Genomic DNA, 22687 nt, shown 5'->3' on the forward strand with positions numbered 1-22687 from the left:
TAAATAAGAACACAATCAAGAAGGATAAAGAGTATAAATTTTCATGAATTTATTTACATGCAAACTTCAAAACTTAATTAATCATTAGGATTTAAATGAAATCTATGCCATGCCAAAGTGATAGGTCCTCTCATTGATATACACTCCAACACTCATGTGTTTAGGGGCTTATGTATTTAAATTTCTCAAATTCAATCAATGAATATGTTCTCCCATAAACTTACTCTTCAATCTCATCTCCATTACTAATATATTACAAGCAATGCATGAATCAAAAAGTTTTATTTTCTAGTTGTAATGGGGCTAAGGTTAAGGTGAGGTAAAAGAGAGTAAAAGAAAATGTTCAAACCAAAGAAAGTAGAGCATTCTAAAAAATGATATTTCAAACAAGATATTACATCAAAGCACATAAATTTTCCATCTTTAATCACCAATGCAAAACTTCTTTTGATTTTAAGCTCTTTCAACATAAAATCTTAAGAACATAAAGGAACACTTTTTCTTCTTTTTTTTTTATCTTTTTTTTTTTTTTTTTTTTTTTTTTTTTACCTTTGGCAACTTTGCCCATCTTTTCATCAAGCAACACTTCTTCTTTCTTTTCACATAATTTCCAACCATAATTCCATGAGATATCACAAGTATATACTCTACTAATCCTTGGCCAGGGGAAAAGGAAAACATATATAAAGTTAAGGCTTATACATGGATGTTAGGTTGTATAGAGTTGATTTTGCATTATTTGTGTAATTATCAGTATTTGCAGGTATGAAAATTGTGGGTAGTCTCTAATATCGGGGAGGTGTTGGTGAATTGTTTTTAAATAATTGAATTTAATTATTTAATTAGTCGTAGAAATTTATGTAAATGTGTTGAAGGATAATTTCGATTATTTTATTGTTTGTATTGTAATATTTTTTGATAATTATGTCTCTTTTAATTGTTATTGTTGAATTTTCCATGGAAATGATAATTGGAAATGAAGAATTAAATTTCATTGTTTTATCTCAATTTTATTATATTATTGATTGTTATGTTTTTTTTTTTCCATTAATTGTAATTGTTATTTATGCATTTCTATAGATGTTAGTTGAAAATATATAGATGTTGAATTTCTATATATGTTAGGTTGTATATAAGATTTTCCAATGGAGTCAATTGGTTTGTGGTTGTTATAAAGATTTGCAGGTTTGAAAACTATGGATAGTCTCAAGTATAGGGGAGGTGCTGCCGAATGTTTTCTTTTAAATAATCGAAGTTAATTATGTAATTATTCGTATAAATTTGTGTAGATGCATAGAATGAAATCTACAGCACGTCGTTAGTAGACGGTTGCAGCTAGTTCTTTTAGCAGCGATGAGGACTTATCCTTAGGTGCTGATCACGGTGAGACATCTGGGACAACTTGTGATGCTGCCTCTTCTAGCGCGGTTTCACAGCGCATAAGCGGTGTGCTTTCACAGCGAGGTCAATTCACTCACAAGTACCAGGTATAATGGAAGGATGACCTTTCAATGTCAGTTTGTTTAGGTTTTAGTTTTTTTTTTTTTTATATATATACTTGTAACATAATTTATGAACAACTAATTAATATTTTATTAATTTTATTTAATTTCAGGTTCACAAACATTGAGGCTTCCCTGACAATAACATCAGCGTTTAAATCATCGATGGAGATTTCATTGTTTTAATGGAGTCAGGTTTCCAGACATCCTAAGTGGAGACCTAATATCGATGCATGATTTCGACGATTTCAGGTAGGTGTTAACTTTTAATTTCCAACTTATTTTAATAATTTTATATCTTGTACTATTTTTTATTTTAAATGAATTATTTATATACATAGCATAAATTTGAGTGGGATAGCGCAGACAACAATGTTGTGAGGAGGGTATGGGAGAATCATGCGGCAACTAGGTAACATTGAACATAATATTTACTTTTGTTTTATAATTTATGTTCTAAATTCTAATTTGTCACTATGGAAGTAGGTTGCATGATTTTTTGTATGACACAAAAAAAAAAGCAAAAAGATACGCGAGAGATAACAGTCTTGAAGGATGAAATGAGGTGGCGGTTTGATGGGAATTCAAATCGCCATTCATCTTGGGGGATATATGGATGACATATATTGAGCATGTGACGTCTGAGCAGTGTTCACGATGCTCACAGTCTTGTGCCAACAATCGGAATCGGCAAATTCATGGTTCGGTGACTACGCACACCAGCGGCTCCGTCCCGTTCAGTGCACATGTGAAATGGATGGTGAGATTAATTTAAATGAAATATATCGTTAATTAATTTGTTGTTGCTTATAAATATATTTAACTTGCAACCTTTTTTTTTTCCTTACAGGCCATGTCTCTTGGATGTGAGCCGAGTCCAATGAAGATGTTTGTAGAGACACACGTGTGGAGTCAAGACTGCTAAAAAGGAGTGCTACAATTCGTGGACAATCATGTTCAAAACTTTATGGTATGTTCGTTTAATCATTTTATTTTGTAAGTTATTATTTTCTTGAATTTAATATGATGATATTTTTTAAAAAAATTTCAGGAGACCTATAATAGCCGGTTGAGGGTGAGATATGGGGATGATCCTTCGACCCATCCGAATTTTGATCTGGATTCATGGATGGAGGTAGGATCGTCTGGTGGACTCGATAAAAATCAGGTCTACGGGCTCTCCAACATTACAGTCGAAAACTTGCGGTCGGCCTGTAGTGTCTCAACCGTTGTGAGCTCTCTCCATCAGTATCAAACACCTAGTTTGAGGAGTTCATGGCCTTGAAACAATAATATGAACAACTCTCGATGGATTATGATCAGCTCTGTCAAATGGTCATGGAGATTAGATCAAGGATGGGTGATGATAGATGTGCAACCCCTTTTCAGTCATACGGTCCCAAGAACAATCAGCCTCCTCCTCCTTCTCCACCTCCTCCAGCTCTGCCGTTATTCTAGTTTAATTTTGTTTTTGAAACACATTAAATTTGTAACGAATATTTGGATGAATATTATTAACATTATTTTTATATTTCTAATGTTTAATACTATTTTATTTGGTTATTTATTTAGTTAATTAGTTTTTTTATTATTAATAAACAATTTTTTAAAATATTTTACATAAATATAATGGCTTTACAGATGGAAACAGGCTGTCAATATTTTACCGAGAGTTGCAACAAAATTACTATCCATGCCACAATAATCGACAGATATATTTCGTCGGTGTTTACCATTACTATTACCGACATACTATATCTGTGGTATTTGATAGGGAGTTCTGACATATTTACCGCCCATGCCATCGGTGATTACCGTTGAAAATACAAACAAAAAGATTTTGTTGGTAAAGTTCTCGCATAATTGTTTTTGGTGCGCTTCGCCGTCTGAAAGACCATCGGTTTTTTTATTTTTTTTTTCTGACAGAATTAGCGACGAAAAGGGAAATTACCGACAATCAATATTCCGACGAATAGATTCTGTCGAGAAAGATTTTACTGATAAATTGCATGCCTTACACTGTTGGAATAAATCCGTTGGTAAAACTATTTATGGTGTAGTGAAAGGGAAAAAAAATGAAATCTTACCAATCAAAATGTTGGCGTGATTTAGCAACACCAACTTCAAATAACAAGAATATATATATATATGCATTAACATGAATGAATATAGCATGCTTAAGACTTAATTAAAGAAGAATATAATGTATACAAACTAATTGGAAAATGTCTTTACATTAAAGAAAAATATAACCTTTTCAGTCTTTAATTCAGAAAAGGGTTTGGATGTTGGATGCCAAGTAATTAAAACCCACTCGAAGACAAGTATCGAGGACTCACTCTTATGTTAACCTTGCTAAAGCTGCCATTGACGAGAAATGAAATAAAATCTTCCATTCAAGCCATCCTTCTCCATGAGGTTTCCATCGATGAGTCAAAGGGGGATCAAATTAAGTTCAGTTTACTAGGTAAGCTAGCTTGTCCATGATTCAGCCTACTATTTAACTTACATTAATTTTCCATTGGCTTCATATGAATTGATAAATGAGTTTTGCTATAAAAGTTCACAAGCTTTTCATGAATAGAAGTGGTGGCATTGACAATAAATTAATTGAGTTTTTTTAAGCAATTTCAATGGTTACTTGAAGGCATTATAATTATAATGCCCTTCACATTACAAACTATATATTTAGTATTTTTATTTATTTTATCATTCAGTAATTTAATTAATTTCCCTGTAATTATGCTAGTTATAAATATATTGTACAATTACAACTTAAATAGTATATTGTTACCTTTACAAAGGAAAATAAACATTATTTACTGTACTATATATAACAAGTAATTTCTTAACTGATCCACTTAATTGTTCTATAATTATGATAGTTATGAACAATTAAGTATAATTTTAATAAAAAAATTTCTTGTTACATTAGATTAGAAAAAAAAAATTATATTTAAGTTATAAAGAAATCATTTTTAAATGATTATCAACTAATAAGGATTTCTAGACATTCGTTGTTTTTTTTTTTTTTCAGTTGAAGAGAAATATAAGGCTTAACTTATTAGTTAGTCAACATTTCCTATTTATATATATAGAACAATATACAATAGTTAATGTAGAGATTACAATAGTAGATTAATCCATAATATTTCTTAGATATATACATTCTATAATATGCTCTCTTAAGCTGAGGGTGGAGGATCGACTCGAAACTTGAACCGAAAAATAGTAAAAGAAGCAGTAAGAAGTGGCTTGGTAAACATGTCTACAAGGGTTCACATACAAATAAGTAACACTAAGATTATCACACCAAATAATAGGAGTAGAACTAGGATTAATATGTAGATCTAACAATAAATATTGAAGCCAGATAACCTTAGCAGTGCCGTCTACTAAGGCTTTATACTCAACCTCGGTAGAAGAGCGAGCAACCATGAATTGTTTGTTTAATTTCCATGAAATTAGTGTATGACCAAAGAAGACAAGGTAATCATCTATAGACTTGTGATCATTAATACTACCTGCCCAATTTATATATGTAAAGCCATGTAAAGCAAATGAGGAGCTATGAGTGATATGTGAGCCATAATAGATCGTACCTCGAAGATAATGCATAATGTGTTTAATGGCAGCGCAATAAAAATCTGTAAAAGCATGCATAAACTGTCAGGCTCGATTAATAGCAAATCAAATGTCTGGTCTCATAAAGGAGAGATATTGATGAGCACCAATGATGTGATGAAAACACGTAGGATTAAAAAACAAGTAATCAGGCAGCATTATGACTTTAGAGGTAGAAATAGGGGGTATCAACATGTTTGCAAGAGGTCATACTAGCTCAAGTAAGGATGTTAAGAATATACTTATTCTATCATAGCATCAGACCCATACTAGTGGATTGAACCTCAATTCTTAAAAAATAATGACCGGCTTCTAAGTCTCGAAGCTTAAACTTTGAACTCAACAACTATATTAGTTTTTGAAGTATAGTAGAGTCATTGCCTGTAAGCAGGATATCATCAACATAAATTAGAAGGTAAAAGATATCAGCACCTATATATAAGATAATAAGGAGGTGTCAACCTTCAAAGTGTAAAAGCCAAGAGAAAGCAGGAAATAACTTAGCATATAAAGATTTATATAATCTGCACATATAAAAAGAAAGAGTAAAGTCAACAAAACCTGAAGGTTTTTGCATGTAGACCTCTTCGACAAGTACTAAATTGAGGAAGACATTATGTATATTGAGTTGATGAATCATCCAACCACGTGAAACCGCAATGGAAAAAACCAACCTGACAGTCACTTGCTTAATAACAGGACTAAAGGTCTCAGAATAATTAATACATTCTTGCTGTGTAAAACCTTTAGCAAATAAGTGTGCCTTATAATGCTCAATGCTGCCATCCGCACAATGCTTTATCTTGTACACGCAACAACTACCAACAATATTCATTGAAGGATGAAAATGAACCAAAGACCAAGTATCGTTAGAGCGCAATGCCTGAATTTCATCTTTTATAGCACCATGACAAGCCTCATACCTATTAGCATAAGAGAATGTAATGGGTTCAAAAATAGGATGAAAGAGTGCCCAAGAGATAGAGCTGGTAAACATGGTTACAAGCGTTATCAGATGTGTTGTTTTTTTGCAGCCGTGGGCGAAGGACCATAAGATGTTGATGAATTGTGGGATGATATGGAGGAGAACTTGAATTTGTAAACTATTAGAGAAGATAAGATGAGAGATCAACAACCAAATTCAGGTCAGCTGGAGAACCAAACCGAGATGTATGACTTGGGGCAGTAGAACCTGGTGAGACGGTAGTAGAACTAGAAGACTTTGCAGTAAAAGACTTGGAAAAATACAACTTTAAAGAAAGAGAACCTATACCTGAAGAATGATTATTAGATAAACAAATAGATAGTGACATAAAAACAATGATGCGAACCTCGTGATCACGTGGTCATGCAACCCACAATCAAGATTGAGATCTGATCCCGGAAAGCCGAAATAGGTCTGATAGGAGTGTGACACAATGGAAACCTGCCCCAAGGCACCAACACTATTGGAATGAGTAGAATGACGCCACGAAGCCAGTTAATCTTCGATAAGTCAGATTCAGTTCGTTCAAGAACTGAAGAATGCAAGAATCACTCTCACACGTTAAAACTGAAAAGTTCAGAATAATAATCATCATCAAAGCTGCCGAAATTGTGGCTTACATGAGTTTAAATAGTTCTTGAAAAATTAACCCTAATGGACCTCTTATGTGGACTTGTATGAGGTCCACTCAAAACTGGCCCAAAACCCTAAACTAAAAAACCCATAACCTGAACCAAACAAGCCTTGGATCCTAGCTGAAAACAAACTATTAATTAAGCCCAAACATGAAAGAAAATAATAAAAATAAGTAACTTGTCATTAAATACCACCAGCCCTTCTTTCCTTGTGTAGCTAGGATGAATAAGGAATCCTTAAAAGAAAAGGATTTTGAAACATTAATGAATCCTTGCCACACTAAGAGATTATATTGCAACTCATTAAAGATCCTTGTGGAACTAGGAAATTCCCAAAACCAGCTCCCACATCCTTGGAGGAAAAGAATCCTAATCAAATAGGAAGTCCACAAGTCAAATGGAAGTAAATAACAAAATCCGTACAGCCTCTGTTGACCAGTATTGGGGTGCCTTCTCGATTTCCGATTGACCTGCAATTTTAACCCAAGGTAGTAAGATATGTCTGGAGAGTCCACATAAAAAATTAGCCCGATCCAACGGTCGGATTGAGAATTATGACTGTTGCCATAAACCTGGATTGTTGCGCTTTTTACGCCAAAATCCGAATCTGACCTTACTTGGGTCGTATCACAGGGCTGAACCGTATCAAACAAGGTGAGATTTTGTTGGATGGTGGCAGACATGGTTGGGCAATGGGCTGTTTGGTTATATGGTTTGTTGGTATGGTGGTCTGAAAGTACAGTGAGGGAGAAAATTAGTGAATCAAGCAAGTTGGCAAGTAAGTAAGAGGTATAAGATGAAATGAGATGTGGTAATGTTGTACTATTTGTTCAGATTTTACAAAAGAAAACATATCTTCAAGAAAATAGACATGATTGGAGATATAAACACGTTGAAATGCTAAATCAAGATGAGAGGACCTATAACCTAAGAGCACATATAGAGATGAACAAAAATTCAACTTATGAGCATGATATAAACACAAAAATAGTAAGAAAATACACCAAAAGTACACAAGAAATCATAATCAGGAGTATAATAAAAAAGACACTTAAACAAGGATTGATTTTGGAGGATAATAGTAGGCATGCAGTTGATAAGATACACCGAGGATAAAAACATATAATTCCAAAACTGTAATGGAGCACTACATTGTCCTAGGAGGGCAAGGCTAATTTTGACAATATGCCGATGATGATGTTCAACAATGCCATTTTGGTCATGAGTATGGGGATAAATTAATTGGTGATGAATACCAAGAGTTTGAAAGAAACTGTTTAACTTATGATATTCACCACCATAATAAGTTTGAATAGATTTATTTTTTCATGAAAACTAATGCTCAACAAGAACTTGAAAATGAAAAAAAGTAAAAATTACATCAAATTTCACAATAAAAGGATAATACCATATATATTTTATATGTGTATCAATAAAAAATAACAAAGTAATGAAAACCATCATAGGGAAACATAGGAGAAGGGCTCCAAACATCACTAAAGATTAAATCAAGTGGAGTAGTAGTTTTGTAACTCATAAGTCTCAACGACAGACATGATGACTTGTTTAGTGGACAAACTTGATATTTAACAAAAGAACATCTAAAAGTACAAGCTATTTGTTTTTTGAAAGCTAAACAATTAAGAACATGAGAAGTAGGATGACCCAATCGACTATGCCAGATATCAGCAATTGTGAAGACGTAAAGAGACCAGTAAGCCTAAGAGATTGATGTAGCTGAAGACTTAGACAAAATATAGAGACCATCATTACTTTGACTGGAAAGGAGCACTACCTTGGTGGTGAGATTTTTTTACATAAAACATAGATGCGTGAAATTCAAAATAGACATTATTATCACAATAAAATTTGTAAACATAAAGTAATGACTTGGTAATATGAGGAATATGAAGAACATTAGATAAAGTAAAAGTATGTTTTGGGGTATGTAACATGGTATGCCTAATATTTGATATGGAAAGGCCTTTATTGTAACTAACATGTAAATGATCACTACTAAAATAGGGTGGAAACTCATTCAGAGTCGCAAGACCAGATGTAACATGTTGATTTTCACTAGTGTTGGGGAAAGAATCTACAGGATTAAGAGTAGAAACATTACCAAGAACAAGATTGGCAATTGACTATTGTCTATGGTTGCGAAGTTGAGAGCATTGATGGGCTGTGTGATTGAAGGAGACATAGAGCTGACACTTGACAATATGCTCAAAGGATCGGTGAGGACACCACTATGAAGAGCCATAATTCCCTCTATATTGTGGTCAGTTGCCCTGCTTCTAGTCGGTGTTAGCAGACCCTTGAAAGCCATAAAAAACAAACTTGTGTTGGCGACTGTTGTGGTTGTTGTTAGGGCATCAATTGACATGAAACTATCCTATGTTATGACTGAAATTAAGGTTGTTGTTATAGGTGGCAGAGAAATAATATTGGGCAACATTTGCTGAGGGTAACAAAGGTGTCGTGGGTAGTAGAGAAACTCTTTAATATTTAAGTTAATAAACAAAGAAGAAGTGAATAATGTATAGGAAGAGAAAATAGAATAAAGTTGTAAGAAGTGTTTCTATGTGTAGCTTGTTGAATTGTGCTGAAGTGATAGCTAATTGCCTTGTTTGGCTTTTTATCTTGTAACTTGTGGTATTTAAAAGTACTAGAGGTTATATAAATTTACCCAATAAAAAAAGAAAAATGATGAGGATTATCTAACTTTTTAAAAAGTTGAGTAATTGGTTGTTATATCTCACTTGTTATTAGAAGATATGTTAGTGTATTCAATTAGACATTTAATAAAAAAAGATTTGTTAGCCAATGCGAGTTGGTACAAAGTAAAGTTTAGGGATAGCCATTGATATAGAAAACATGTCCTAAACAATTAAATTATTGGTGAGATAAGATGGTCATTACAAGGGTGTAGGGTTTCATTGGGACAAAAGAACAGAGAGTTCGGTTAAAGATAAGAAGATTAGGTAAAAGAGAAGAGGGTTAGGTTGGGCTTATCCAACCTCGATTGATCGGTCGGGCCTGCTAGGTGTCAACAAGCTAGCCAAGCCAAGCATATATGATAAGATAAGCCGATTCAAGCTAGTAGAACATCACTTCATGTTGTTTGAAGGGATCTTACATGTTCCATTTTGATCACGACTTGTCTTTTAGCGTTGAACAATTCCCTCATTTTCTATGAAATGGATCGCTGGCTCATGTAAACCAACCTACCAATTTATGTTTGCTCGGTGGCTGGGATTTACTCTCATCTTTACGTACGTTGCTTTAAGGATAACCTCAATATTATTTACAAGGAGAAGAGAAGCAACAAAACCTTATTGTTTTTAGAAGCAACAAAACTCGATCGATGGCATGGTGAAGTGAGGTATTGGCGTTTTGCAATGCAATATAGTCTATACATGATCTCCACGCTTTTTGTGGCAAATGATTCTTGGACAAGTAATATTGCACATTTGGTCACGTGCAGATTCTGTATTATAATGAGACAAAGAGCTGTTAGATTGCATCATGTTGAGGTATGGTGACTTCCACGCCAGATGCAACTCATCAACATAATCATCGTAGCTAAACCTAAATTCACTCACAATATCTTCATGTTCCCATGCAAATCACCTTCTTGTGGTTTTGTTCTTTCATTTGGATTTTATTTTCTTTATTTTTCTTGCCCAACACCAATGATCACTTGCTCTTGTTAGTTAAACAATTACGTGCATCAAAAGTCGGAATTAACATGTATCAATTGATGGGAATATATAAGACTTGACTCATACAAGAGTGTTGATAATTTGTTCTTTAGTAAAGAGAAATACTTCAAGAAATAAATAAATAAATAAATACTTGAAGAAAATAAGAGAAAGAGAAATTTCCATATATAAACCTGAAAACACTTTTCTTTGCACCCCCCACTACACAACGCAAGCTCAAAAACCTTAGGCGTGACAAGCCTAAGTGGGGTGCATTATCATGATAGAACCCAAATTCTCACCCCTCTTCTTCATGTCTCCACATCATCCTCTCGTCTCTAATTAAACCCTCCATCCCCACCTTTGTCTATCTTTCTCTACACAAGGCAAAGCCCACAACCCTCCATCAACCAATCACATCTCTCCATATCATCACCATGCATCCATAACCAACCCTAAGATTTTCAACTAAAACCCTCCCTCTAAACCCTAGATCTCCCCTTTAACCGACCCCTTACCCCAATATAGCTTATCTACGTGACACCAGCACCATTTCTTGGAGGAGCTATTTCCGGCGGGCTGTGAACGTTTGAAACACGATGCTTCCGGCTGCTGGAAACTCATCGGCAGCGCAACTCCGGCATTTCAAACCAAGTGGCTCGAGGGCATGGGTGACACGTGGCCATACCTCGTGACTTGCACAGGTAGTCGACACCGAAAGGGTAGCTGGCCGGAAAACTTGCACTGCCTTCCTCAAAGTCCCGACAAGATGTTCAATATCATCATCATCGAAGATGGAGCCCACACACTCAAAGCTTGCATAGCTAAAGCCATCTTCTGGGGTGACATGGATGGTAGAGTAGCGATCATTATGAATCCCATTCATGGAGTATCCACAAGGGTCAAACGCAAAATCACAAATCATTGCTCTTGGATTGATATCACCTATGCCAGTAATTTTTGTCATTTCTTTGCCAGCTATGTCACCACTTTTGTTGCCCCCACCAGGAGGTAGAAAAAATTTACGAGCCAAAACACGGTCAAGATCAGTCATGCATACCTCAACAGTGTAAATATCATGATCGTTGGGGATTATGTGAGATTCATCACTAGCAGTGAAGACATGCCAGGCATTAGTGGTGGTTTTAGAAGGCATGACAGAGGCTTTTCTATAGCAAAGATTGTTAGGGAGGGTGTCTTCAAGGCAGATAACCTCTTCTTTGAAGCTGGTGTGAGGGGAAGGTTGTGCTTTAGGGAAGATAAACGTACCTCTTGTGTACCTACAAGAGCACAAAGATAGGCCAAGATTGCAAGCATAGTGTATTAATGGACGGATAGATTTGAGGAGCTGGGTGGTCCCACATGTCTTGATGATGATCTTGGTGGGGTACACAAAGAGGCTTGATTCTGATAACACGTAGGCATCAAAATATCGGTTAGCCACAGCAGATACTACAGTGCATTGCACGGCATTTAACACTTGTTCTAATGACTCAAAATCAAGAAGCCTTAGACCCAGATTGTTGCCCAACATCGCAGGGTCATCACCGAAGAAATGAAGCTCCAACCTCTTCTCATACCCTTCAAATCCAGACATAGCCATTGATATTATGAAGTATTGGAACAACACAGACGAATAATATCAAAAAGAAGGTAGGTAGCTAGAAGGAGAGGGAATTGATGAAAGGAAGAGGTGTATACTGCAATAGCTAGAGAGAGAGAGAGTTTTGGGTGGTGTGAGGGAGTACAGGGTGAGAGAGAGAGGAGGGGTGAGTATGGGATTTATAGGTGGGTGAAAAGGAAATAGAGAGAGTGGGGTTAGCTAGAGGAAGATGACAGAGAGTGAAGGAGAGAAGGGGGGCATGCGGGTGAGGCAACCAAGAATCATGATTGCAGGCATAATGAAGTGAATAAGATGATGATATGGTTTCCTAAAAATATTAATAGTATGCGGGGAAAAAAAAGAATACTAATATTATTCCAAAGAAATAAATCTTTCTAATAATTTGATTTTGATTTTATCATCACAGACGACAAGAACAGGGGAATGGATTTTATGCCCACGCGCATGCATTTTATTTCCTTTCTTTGCTTCTTTGTCAATTGTCACTACTCAACTCATCAGGCTCTGTTGTCTGTCTCTGCCTAGCTCTCTCCAGTGTCATCAGTTCGAGCAAGAAGTCACTGTTTACATAATATATTCTCTCAGTCCTCTTTTTTCTCTCAGTTTTGTAGCTCAACCAAACCATTTTTCTTTTTTCTTTTTTTTCCTAATGAACACCATTAAGATCCTGGTCCAAGCTCATAGATATTGCTCAAATCATGAAATTATCTACATCAAACAAGCGATGCCGATGATCGAATCCGGATCAGGCCAACTTATTAGCAGGGCTATCCGATTGGTTTCCCTGTGTAGGGTGTCAGGAAAATGCTTATTATGCTCATTCAAGGATGTTGGGGAACTCGGTAGCGGGAGGGACGACAGGAGTAGCAGTGCTTATGATCATGCAAACAATCCTTCCATGTTCATGATTCGTTTCTCTGGCAAGAGGAGGGACCATTCAGTAGTCTTAGCCCCATTGATTGAAATCATATAGGACTAATATAGGACTGAATAATTGGAGTCTTTTTTGTTAATTTTTATAATTATTGTAATTTTGAGAGGCATTATATTTATAAGCATTGGTTCAAATTACTGGGAAATGGGAATAGTGCATCATCAAATCAAATTAATTGGTCATGCATTCAAAAGGATTTTTTGATTAATGGGACCAGGTCAAAATGCAACATTCACAATGAAAAATCACTGTGTCTCAAGTCATTCAAGATCAAGACACTTGTATAGAACATAACAGACATAATTATAGACAGGACTCCATGTTTTTTTATTGCATGACAACAATTATTAGCATCTTGCAATTTAAAAAGTTAAAACTTGTAAGCTCTGTACTGCTACTGAGCTTAAGTATTTTGCAATGAAAAAAGTTCCAAGTGTTCTGCGGTCTCAGCTCTCCACTCTCAGCTAGTGAAAGACAACTGACCAAAACAGAGACAAACAAATACAAACAAGAACACAAGAAAACACAAACTAGGTGTCAAGCAATAACTTGAGAGCTGTTGTTATTTGAGCTCTAGTACAGTACGTCACTCCAACATCTTGATTTTTAGCAACATGATCTTGACATGAAAACAACCTTGCTTCCTTGCTAGTCGTTGCAGAGACCACTGTCCTTGAAAAATAGAACAAGGAGGTGTTTTGTATTTTTAATAACGAGAGATATATTAATTAATCAATTGTTATTGTCATTGAAAACATGGATTAACGGTTAAAAGAGTACAAAAAAAAAAACTCAGAAAAATCAGAAAATTTATTAAGTTAACTTTTCTAAGAACTCCTAATTGCTTGGCAAAATATTCCAGAAAATAATTCTTCTCTCTAAAAACATGATCAAAGAACACTTATTGCATGTATTTGAAATATCATTGAATTCAGTTTGCAAGCGTCAAGATCACATAACATTTTTCCTTTAATCCAAGTGATGGCATTGTAAATAACCCATTGGTTTGTAAGAACATAGCAACAATCAATAATATTCAAAAGCATAGCCTTTTGAATTTTCAAGATCTCAACTCCATGTTACCTGTGAACAAGGAAAAAAACAAAGGAATTTCTTCGTAATTCTAAGAATAGCACCAACTCCTGGAGGAGAAAGGGGTGTTAATTTACAAAAAGAAAAGGAAAAGGAGGAGGAGGAGGAGAAGCAATAGACGTGCCAAATATCATCAATATTTTACGGTAAAAATAATAATTATGCACAACACAAAAAGCTTGCAAAATGAAAGATAAAAAGAAGGAAAAAACAAAGAGGAATCAGGCGTGGCAAATAAATAATGAGAATACCCTTGAATTGGGGGAGGCCCCCGTACGTGAATTTGAAAGGCACTGACCTTGCATCATTTTTATTCTCCATGCAATTTCATCTTAGGCATCATTTCTCAATGCACATTCCCTTAACCCTTCACATTTCAAAACTGAAGGAGTTCCCTCCCTTTTAATTATTTTATAATTAGGAGGTAATTAGATATATTTTATCTTATCCGTCAATATATTATTTTCTCAAATAATTCTAAATATGCATCTTTCATATTAATTTAGTATATTAAAGGGATGGATTTCTCTAGATGTTGGCTTTGAATTTAAAACCTTATGAAGCAAAGAAAGTAAAAATACAGCTCCTTAATCATAAAAGGGTTAAAAAGTTTCCTCTCTGGAAACTAAGAACCAGCTGATTGAGAATATAGTCAACCGCACCATTAGAGACAAGCCTAAAAAGAGTCATTAACTCTAGAGTCTTTAACTTTTGAGTTTGGAAAGTTCATTAATTAAAGCTAAAACCATCATTTAAATGTCAAGATTTTTCACAACATTTCTTTCTTTACCTTTATATTTCATATAATCCGTTCTTTACATAAAATTAATGATCACGCCCACATATATGTGTGAGTTTTAATTTTATACATCTTAGGATGGCTTTTACCTTTAGCATTCGTCCTTGAATTCTTCAAATTCTTCTAATAATTGTGTCCCTCTACTATTTATAAGAGAAAATAATAATAATAATAATAAGAAGGGTTATTAGTGCTCGGTAGGCTTCCGGAGGGTTATTAATTGACTTTGGCAACCTTCCTCAACAATTTCCTACTCTTCTTGGCTTATAATTTAAGACTTTGCATACAAGATTAATACTAAAATAATAATAATACACCATAATAAACTCCACAGAAGGAAGGAAGGAAGGTTCCTCTAAGACAAGTAGGGGATGGATAGGTAGATAAGCACATAATTAGTAGAATATGTGTGGTGTAGCTCTATATAGGAATCATGATGAATGCTTGAACAAAAGGTTGATGACATGAGTTAGCAGGTGGTACAAGGGAAATGGGAAATCGATAGGTAGAGCAAGCTAGCTGTATACAAGAAAGAGTGGAAGGCAATGATGCAAAATGGTGAGTTTAGAATCAAATTTTGCAGTTTTAAGGGCAGGGAATGATTCATGAGGTATGCGTCGGGAATAATCTTATTATGGGAGGTGTGGCTGGCAGCCTCCATTATGACACAATCCCACATCTTGTGCTGCACGCGCACCCACCAAACCCAGACACTATCTTCTACATCACAAATACACTCTTCTACTACACAAACATAACACATCTTGTAAATCTCTCTTTTTTATGCTTTTCAATGCCCATCTCTCTCTCTCTCTCTACAAAAATGGGCAGCCACCTCCATCTATAATATCGTATGTTGAATCAAATCTTACTTAAAAAGTCTCAAACACAACTCTTCTTCAACAAAATCCCACCTTTTTACATCAAAAGGTGTTACCAAAATCTTCCTTCTTTCTTAGGATGAATTTTGTTTTTTGGAGAGCTAGCTAGCTAGCTAGCCAGCCAAAAGGATTTGGAGATTTTCTCTTTTCAAAGACTAATACTAAATTTCGGACCCCACTCATGTCTGTCTAACATTTTATCCCTAGCATCCTCCCCACCCAAATCATGCAACCCTAACCCTTGAAGGGTCCCACTCATCAGTTCTATGTGCCCCGACAACCACCGTGGCCGGACCCACACAACTACACATCATCTATTGTGTGCCCTAACTCCTTGCTCGCAATGTCCATTGTAGATCTAGGGCTCCATTCATCTCTCTGGACACGGAGTCCCCACGGGGTCCAAGATAGGGCGACAATTCAAGTTGCTGGGGCTGGAAATAAGTTGCCTTTAGCCGCCATACAATGTTTGCATGCGCATATTTAGCACACATGTGGCAATTTGATGCCACGGATTCTTGGGCTGGTTTCAGTGGTGTGCGTTATTTTGCTTCCCGAGCACTAATAAGCTAGCCTGTGAGTGCTACTGTACCATGCGTACACATATTTCTTTTTATAAAAATGTGTTAAGCCCCACCACCAATTCCTAATTGGACGTTAGTGCCCAAGAGGCTTGAGAGCTTTGCATTCGTTTTCATGGGATGTCACTCTCAAACAAGCTATATATATATATATATATACACACACACACACACACACACACACACACACACACACACCAAGGCCTTTTTCGATTGATGGATGCTTGAGGTCATGCCAGGAATGAATGGTGTCATACGATATGTCAGGTCGTTTCCAATTGATTAATATTTCTGAAATCTTTGCTACTTAAATCAAACCAAAATATATAGTTGAAGATTTCGTCTTGCTTGATGTCGCGTATACGTTGAATTACATTTTCAAAACAATTAGAAAAATATAAAAGAAACGTTGCATAAAATATATTTTACCGCGGTTTACTGACAGAAAAAATAAGATGAAAAATTTGTATTAGTAGCTTTAGATTAAAAAAAAAAAAAATCCATCCATATTCACTACCAGAAAATCTATAAATACAAAAAAAATCACCGATATATTTTTTTTGTCGGTATTTTGTAGTGACCTTTACTGACTGAATTTTTTCAATTGCTAAATTTATCGGTATTTACCGACAAAAATACATTGTCAGTATATACAAAGGGAATCCCAGTCAAAATAGAAGGAATTAAAAAAAACCGAACAGTTTGATGAAATGTAAGTTTTTACGAATATCGTTACCGACGGAATTATAGTTGGATTCAAACTGGCAAGTCATATAGTGACGTGTCATTTATACAGACAAAATTGCCGATAGATTGATAGATGAAATAATTCTGTCAGTAATATTTAATATATGACCTGACCCTCTCCCTTATTTCTCTTTCTTCCTTCAAAAACCTCTCTGCAACAGCCCTTAGCGCCCCCTACACCCCCCTCATCTCACCACAACTCATCTTTCCGCAACGTTTCCAGTAACAATAACACTCTGTTTGATAGTATTCGTGTTCTGATTGAAATTTTATTACGGATTTTTCATTTTAAGTAAGCAAATCTACCATTTTTTAAAATTTGAACACAATTTTAATGTTACTTTTTTTATTGCATATTTTTGTAGTATATGTTTTTTATTTGAGTGTTTACTTGTTTTATTGTTTTTTTCTCAAACAAACATGTTGTATAGATTTATGATGTTGTACATGTTATGGTTTGTTTTAGATTTTGTAAAATTATATTTTTTGTAAATTATTGAAACTTATGTTGAATTACTGACTTAGATATGTTGTGAAGAAATAAATAATGGCTTGTTTAATGAGTCCATTTTATATTTGTCAATATCATTGGCGAGTTGTAATTTCTATAAATGTGTACAAATTTATATGTACATAGATAATTGATAATGAATTAAGAGAAATATTAAAGTAGGTTGGGTAATCTTTTTGCTAAACCAATATTTTAGCAAATTTATTTAGTTAACGTAGTTAATTAATACATGTTGTCATCATTATTTGATATAGGTTTGATAGAAGTCATGAATGATCGTTCATGGATGTATAAAGATTCACCTTAAGAATTGCGGATGATGGATTATTGTAATAGGATTCAAGGTTTTATTAATTATGCAACATCTAATCCAAGAAATATTAGTGGATGCAGTATTAGGTGTCCGTGCAAGAGATCTAAAAATAAAAAGTCTTTCGATCCGGATGTTGTAACGATGCATCTTCTACACAAATGGTTCATGAATGAATGAATACCTGTGTTGGTATGCACATGGAGAACCATTTGTTCTTCACGAGACCATGATAAAAAGGATGGTTGAGTTAACTTTTAGTGTTAGCAGCATCCATGGAGTTGATCCTTATGGGACTATGGTTATCGATGTGATGAGAATGAATCAGGGTCATACCAGTCAATCTCCAATTGTAGATAAAGAATCTAATGCAGACGTGGCTATTTTTGTTTTTAATCTCTTGAAAGATTCTAATGAACCATTATGGGATGGTTTCACAAATCACAGTAAATTATAGGCTTTTGCACAGGTGTTTACCATCAAGTTGGATTATGGGTTGAGTGAGGCGATTATGATAAAAATGTCAAATGGACGAGAAGCATTTTACCTAAAGGGAACAAGTTGAACTTATATACTATAAAGTCCATGATGAAACCCCTCGGTCTAGGATTCTAGAAAATTAACATATGTCCAAACTTCTGTATGCTATACTACCTTGAAAATATTGAGTTGACCGAGTGCAAGACATGTGGGCATTTCCATTATAAACCCAGAACTGGCAGGGAAAAGACTCTTGTAGCATATAAAAAACTTAGATACATCCTAATCACACCTAGACTGTAGAGGTTATTCATGTCATCAAAGACTACTGAGCACAAGATATGACACTAATCACAAGATGCGGTGGATGGAGTCATGATGCATCTTTCTGACGGTAAAGCATGGAAACGCTTTAACAGTGTGCATCCTCATTTTTCAGCTGAATCAAGGAACATGCATCTTGGATTATGTATAAACAGATTCAATCCATTCGGGTCATTTGTTGCTCCTTATTCTTATTAGCTAATTATATTCAGGGTTTATAACTTGTTACTGAAGATGTGTATGAGGCTAGAGTTCATGTTTTTATCTATGATCATGCCCGAACTATTAGGTCCAGGCCAAAATATAGATGTTTGTCTTCGACCCTTGATTGATGAGTTGATACAGTTGTGGTTCTCCAGAGCTTTACAGTTGTGGTTCTCCAGAGCTTTAACTTATAATGTATCGAAGAAACATAATTTTCATGGGGGGGAAAGAGGCAGGGGCAGCCACTGTGCAGCCACCCTAAAACAACCGACAAAGGGCATGTCCCTTCTATTTTTTCACAACCCCGTGGTAGGCCATGGGTCAAAGTCTATGCAAGTGGCTATAGTCGGCGTCTTTTTAAGTCTTTAAGGGAAGAGAAGGCGATGAGAAACAGGGGAGAAAAGTCCTCTTCTTCCCATGTTCTCTACGTGTCTAGGGGAAGAAAAAGACATATGGTGCCGTTCAAAATGGAACCGTTTCAAACTTATTCTTCTTCTTCTTTAAATGAACAATGTATGAAACGACGCCATTTTGGACAAAACACGTCATTTCATTTAAAAGAAAAAGACGGCAAAAACGTGTCAGAGTTCATATTGGTCCTCAATTTGCAATTTGTTCAATCAAGTCCTAAATTGCAATTTTGATTTAAAAATTAATGCAATTGCATCCCTACCAAAAATCAAACAGCAGCCCTGAAGTTGGCCACCTTTTTCACTTTGGTCCTTGCTCTTGAATTAGTGCAATTTGACCCTTAATTAAGCAATAAACTTCTAATTTCTTTAATTTGGTCCCTGATCTGGTTTTAATTACAATCCCTCTATTTACGCACCTTTTTCAATTTGGTCCTTGGTTTCGGATGTCTTCAATTAAGTTCCTAATTGGCCATCAAACTTCAATATTTATGCAATTAAGCCCCTAATTTGATTAAATTAACTCTTAAAAATTATAATTTGACCCTAGAACTTTAATTTCTTCTAATTAAAGCCCAAATTAACTTCAAAATCAATTTTTCTTTCAATCAAACCCTTTATAAATTCAATTAAACCTTCAATAAAATTTAATTGAGTCCATAAACATTTGATTTTGGACTTTTCTTCCTCAATTTGAATTTTCTTAGTCAATAGGCCTCTCACCGGTCAATAAAATACTGTCAAATTTTAATCTTTGTATTTTTTAACTTCCTGAACCACTTTTTAATAATTTGTTGAGTGTTCTGGCATCCTCTTTTCACTGTTATATTTTTTGATAATATGTTTTTGATTTTTTTTATGTATTTTATATTCTTGAAGAGAGAAAAAATGTGAATTGAGGAATAACCCAAAAATAGGTTATGACAGTTGCCTCCCTCTTTATAATGCTTACGAAGCAAATATTTTGCATAATAAGTTTTGTAAAGATAAACAAAACTGCTCTTTTCAAAATTTGGTTGACTTGAAACTTCGACCAGACCCAAAGTCCTGTGTGTGATTGGGCTAAACTGAGATTCCTTTCACCAATCCCCTTTAACCAGAACCCAAATACTACGCGCGGTTAGGATAGACTGAGATTCCTTTCATCAATCCCCTCTAACTAGAACCTAAAAATCTTGTGTGGTTAGGATAAACTAGGATTCCTTTTGCCAATCTCCTATAACCAAAACCAAAATCCTTTGTGTGGTTAGGATAAACTGAGATTTCTTTCACCAATCCCCTCTAACCAGAATCAAAATCCTACTGGTGGTTAGGATAGACTGAGATTCCTTTCGTCAATCCCCTCTAACCAGAACCAAAAATCTTGTGTGTTCAACCCCTTTGTTTTTTGAAAAAAGATTGTCTATTTTCACAGGCAACCTACCCATACATACTTAAAGTGGTCTATTTTTAGAGGCGACCAGCCCACACGCTCATGTTTACCCTGATCTATTTTCATAGGTGACCTGCCCAAGTAGAAAAAGAAAGGGTGGTCTTATTGTAATAGGTGAAGGAATGGTTTCATTATAATGGGTGACCTACCCAGATAAAACATGAAGAATGGTCAAATTCTAATGGGTGACCTACTTAATGGAAAAAAGAAAGAGTGGTTATGTTGTAATGGATGACCCACCTAAGTGGAGGAATGGTCTCATTGTAATGGGTGACCTACCCAGATAAAAACATGAAGAATGATCGAATTGTAATGGGTGACCTGCCCAAAAATAGAAAAAGGAAGAGTGGTCGTATTATAATGGGTGACCTGCCCAAGTGAAGGAATGGTCTCATTGTAATGAGTGACCTACCCAGATAAAAAAATAGGTGACCTACCTAGATAAAAAAAACATGGAGAATTGGTCGAATTATAATAGGTGACCTACCCAAGTGGAAAATAAAAGAGTGGTCGTATTGTAATGGGTGACCTTTCTAAGTGAAGGAATGGTCTCATTGTAAAGGGTGACCTACTCAAATAAAAACATGAAGAATTGGTCGAATTGTAATGGATGACCTACCCTAAAAATGGATGGAGAAGGCTCAAAAGCGCACTCGAAAGGAGGTAGGGTTAGAAAACGTACTACACAAGAAGTGAGGGCTCAAAGGCGCACTCAAAAGGAGGTGAGGGTACAAAGGCCCACTCAAAAGGAGGTAGGGTTAGAAAACACACTACCCAAGTGGTGAGGGCTCAAAGGCGCAATCAAAAGGAATTGAATGCTCAAAGGCACACTAAAAAAAAGAAGGTGTAAGGGCTCAAAGGCACACTCAAAAGAAGGTAGGGTTAGAAAAACACACTACTAAAAAGTTAATGGTGAAACACTGATCTATCAACGTTGAAAGCAAATGCATTATGATTGATATGTATGTATACTTACCTGAGAAATATAGACCCCCATTTCTCCATGGTGTCTTTCTTTTCTAAAAAGTGGAATGTTGATAGTAAACTTTGATGGCCTTTTCACTCTTGCTTACTCGAGTCACAACTTATGATATTGACCTCTAGGAAGGGTTTGATGCCATCATACATCTTTTTCCTTCATCTTTTATCTCAAGGGTTGCCAATTTTGCCCGACATTTTTCTTAGAAAAGAAATCATGAAACCAGCCCTACCATGTGTTTTTTATTGCCCCCTAGCTTGATCATGCCCCCCAAGTGTTCAATCCGGGTTTATTTTAAGGTAAGGATATGTAAGTTTGGGTATTTTTGTATAGGGAAGTGTTTTCATACAAAAATTTTAGAACTTCCAACCTATTCCAACCACATGAATCATTTTGACATTAGTTCAAAATAAACTTGTTATAAAAAATTCAAGTGATTCCTATGGATAGGTTTCTTGAAGTGATGAAAGCTTTTATTTTGCTTTTGGGTTAAAGATGAAGTGACATCTGATTGGTTATAAAAGGTTTAAAGTTCAATTTGAGGGTTATTGAGAACCAAATCAGTTCAAAAGCTTTATTTTATTTGCATGAATAATGATTTGACACGCATGAGAAAGCATTGCCCACTAATCCAGATTGCTTGCCTTTGATAAAAAAGGGCTTTATCAGGTACGTAATGTAGGCTTTGGCTATTAGTTACGAAGAAAAGGATATTTTGCATGCTCAAAAGGTGTTTAAAAGATTTTAAGACTAAGGATCACTTGTGCTTATTTTTTGACCTTTTTTATTTTGAATTTCTTTCCAAAATGGTTTATCTTGCCCCCTAGTGTCAGGTTTGGGTTCTTTCTCTTTGTTTTCTTCATTTTGTTTGGTTGAGCATAATCACCTCAATTGTTTTTATAAGAAGTTCTACTCTTTTGGATCTTCTT

The 22687-nt window shown here is 35.2% G+C and overlaps 1 protein-coding gene across 1 annotated transcript; it reads right to left on the reverse strand.

Annotated features, from left to right (window-relative positions):
- Positions 1-10486: 10486 nt before the first annotated feature.
- Positions 10487-12324, reverse strand: LOC118034494 (S-adenosylmethionine decarboxylase proenzyme 4). Its single transcript, XM_035039806.2, has one exon. It carries the CDS (start codon positions 12051-12053, stop codon positions 11016-11018), a length of 1038 nt encoding a protein of 345 aa, XP_034895697.1. The 5' UTR covers positions 12054-12324; the 3' UTR covers positions 10487-11015.
- Positions 12325-22687: the final 10363 nt, after the last annotated feature.

The sequence above is a fragment of the Populus alba genome, chromosome 10, assembly GCF_005239225.2.
Source record: "Populus alba chromosome 10, ASM523922v2, whole genome shotgun sequence".
In the NCBI taxonomy this organism is placed as follows: domain Eukaryota; kingdom Viridiplantae; phylum Streptophyta; class Magnoliopsida; order Malpighiales; family Salicaceae; genus Populus; species Populus alba.

Bases quoted from the DNA above. Each gene is read 5' to 3' on its own strand.
- LOC118034494 (XM_035039806.2), bottom strand. From the start codon at position 12,053: ATGGCTATGTCTGGATTTGAAGGGTATGAGAAGAGGTTGGAGCTTCAT.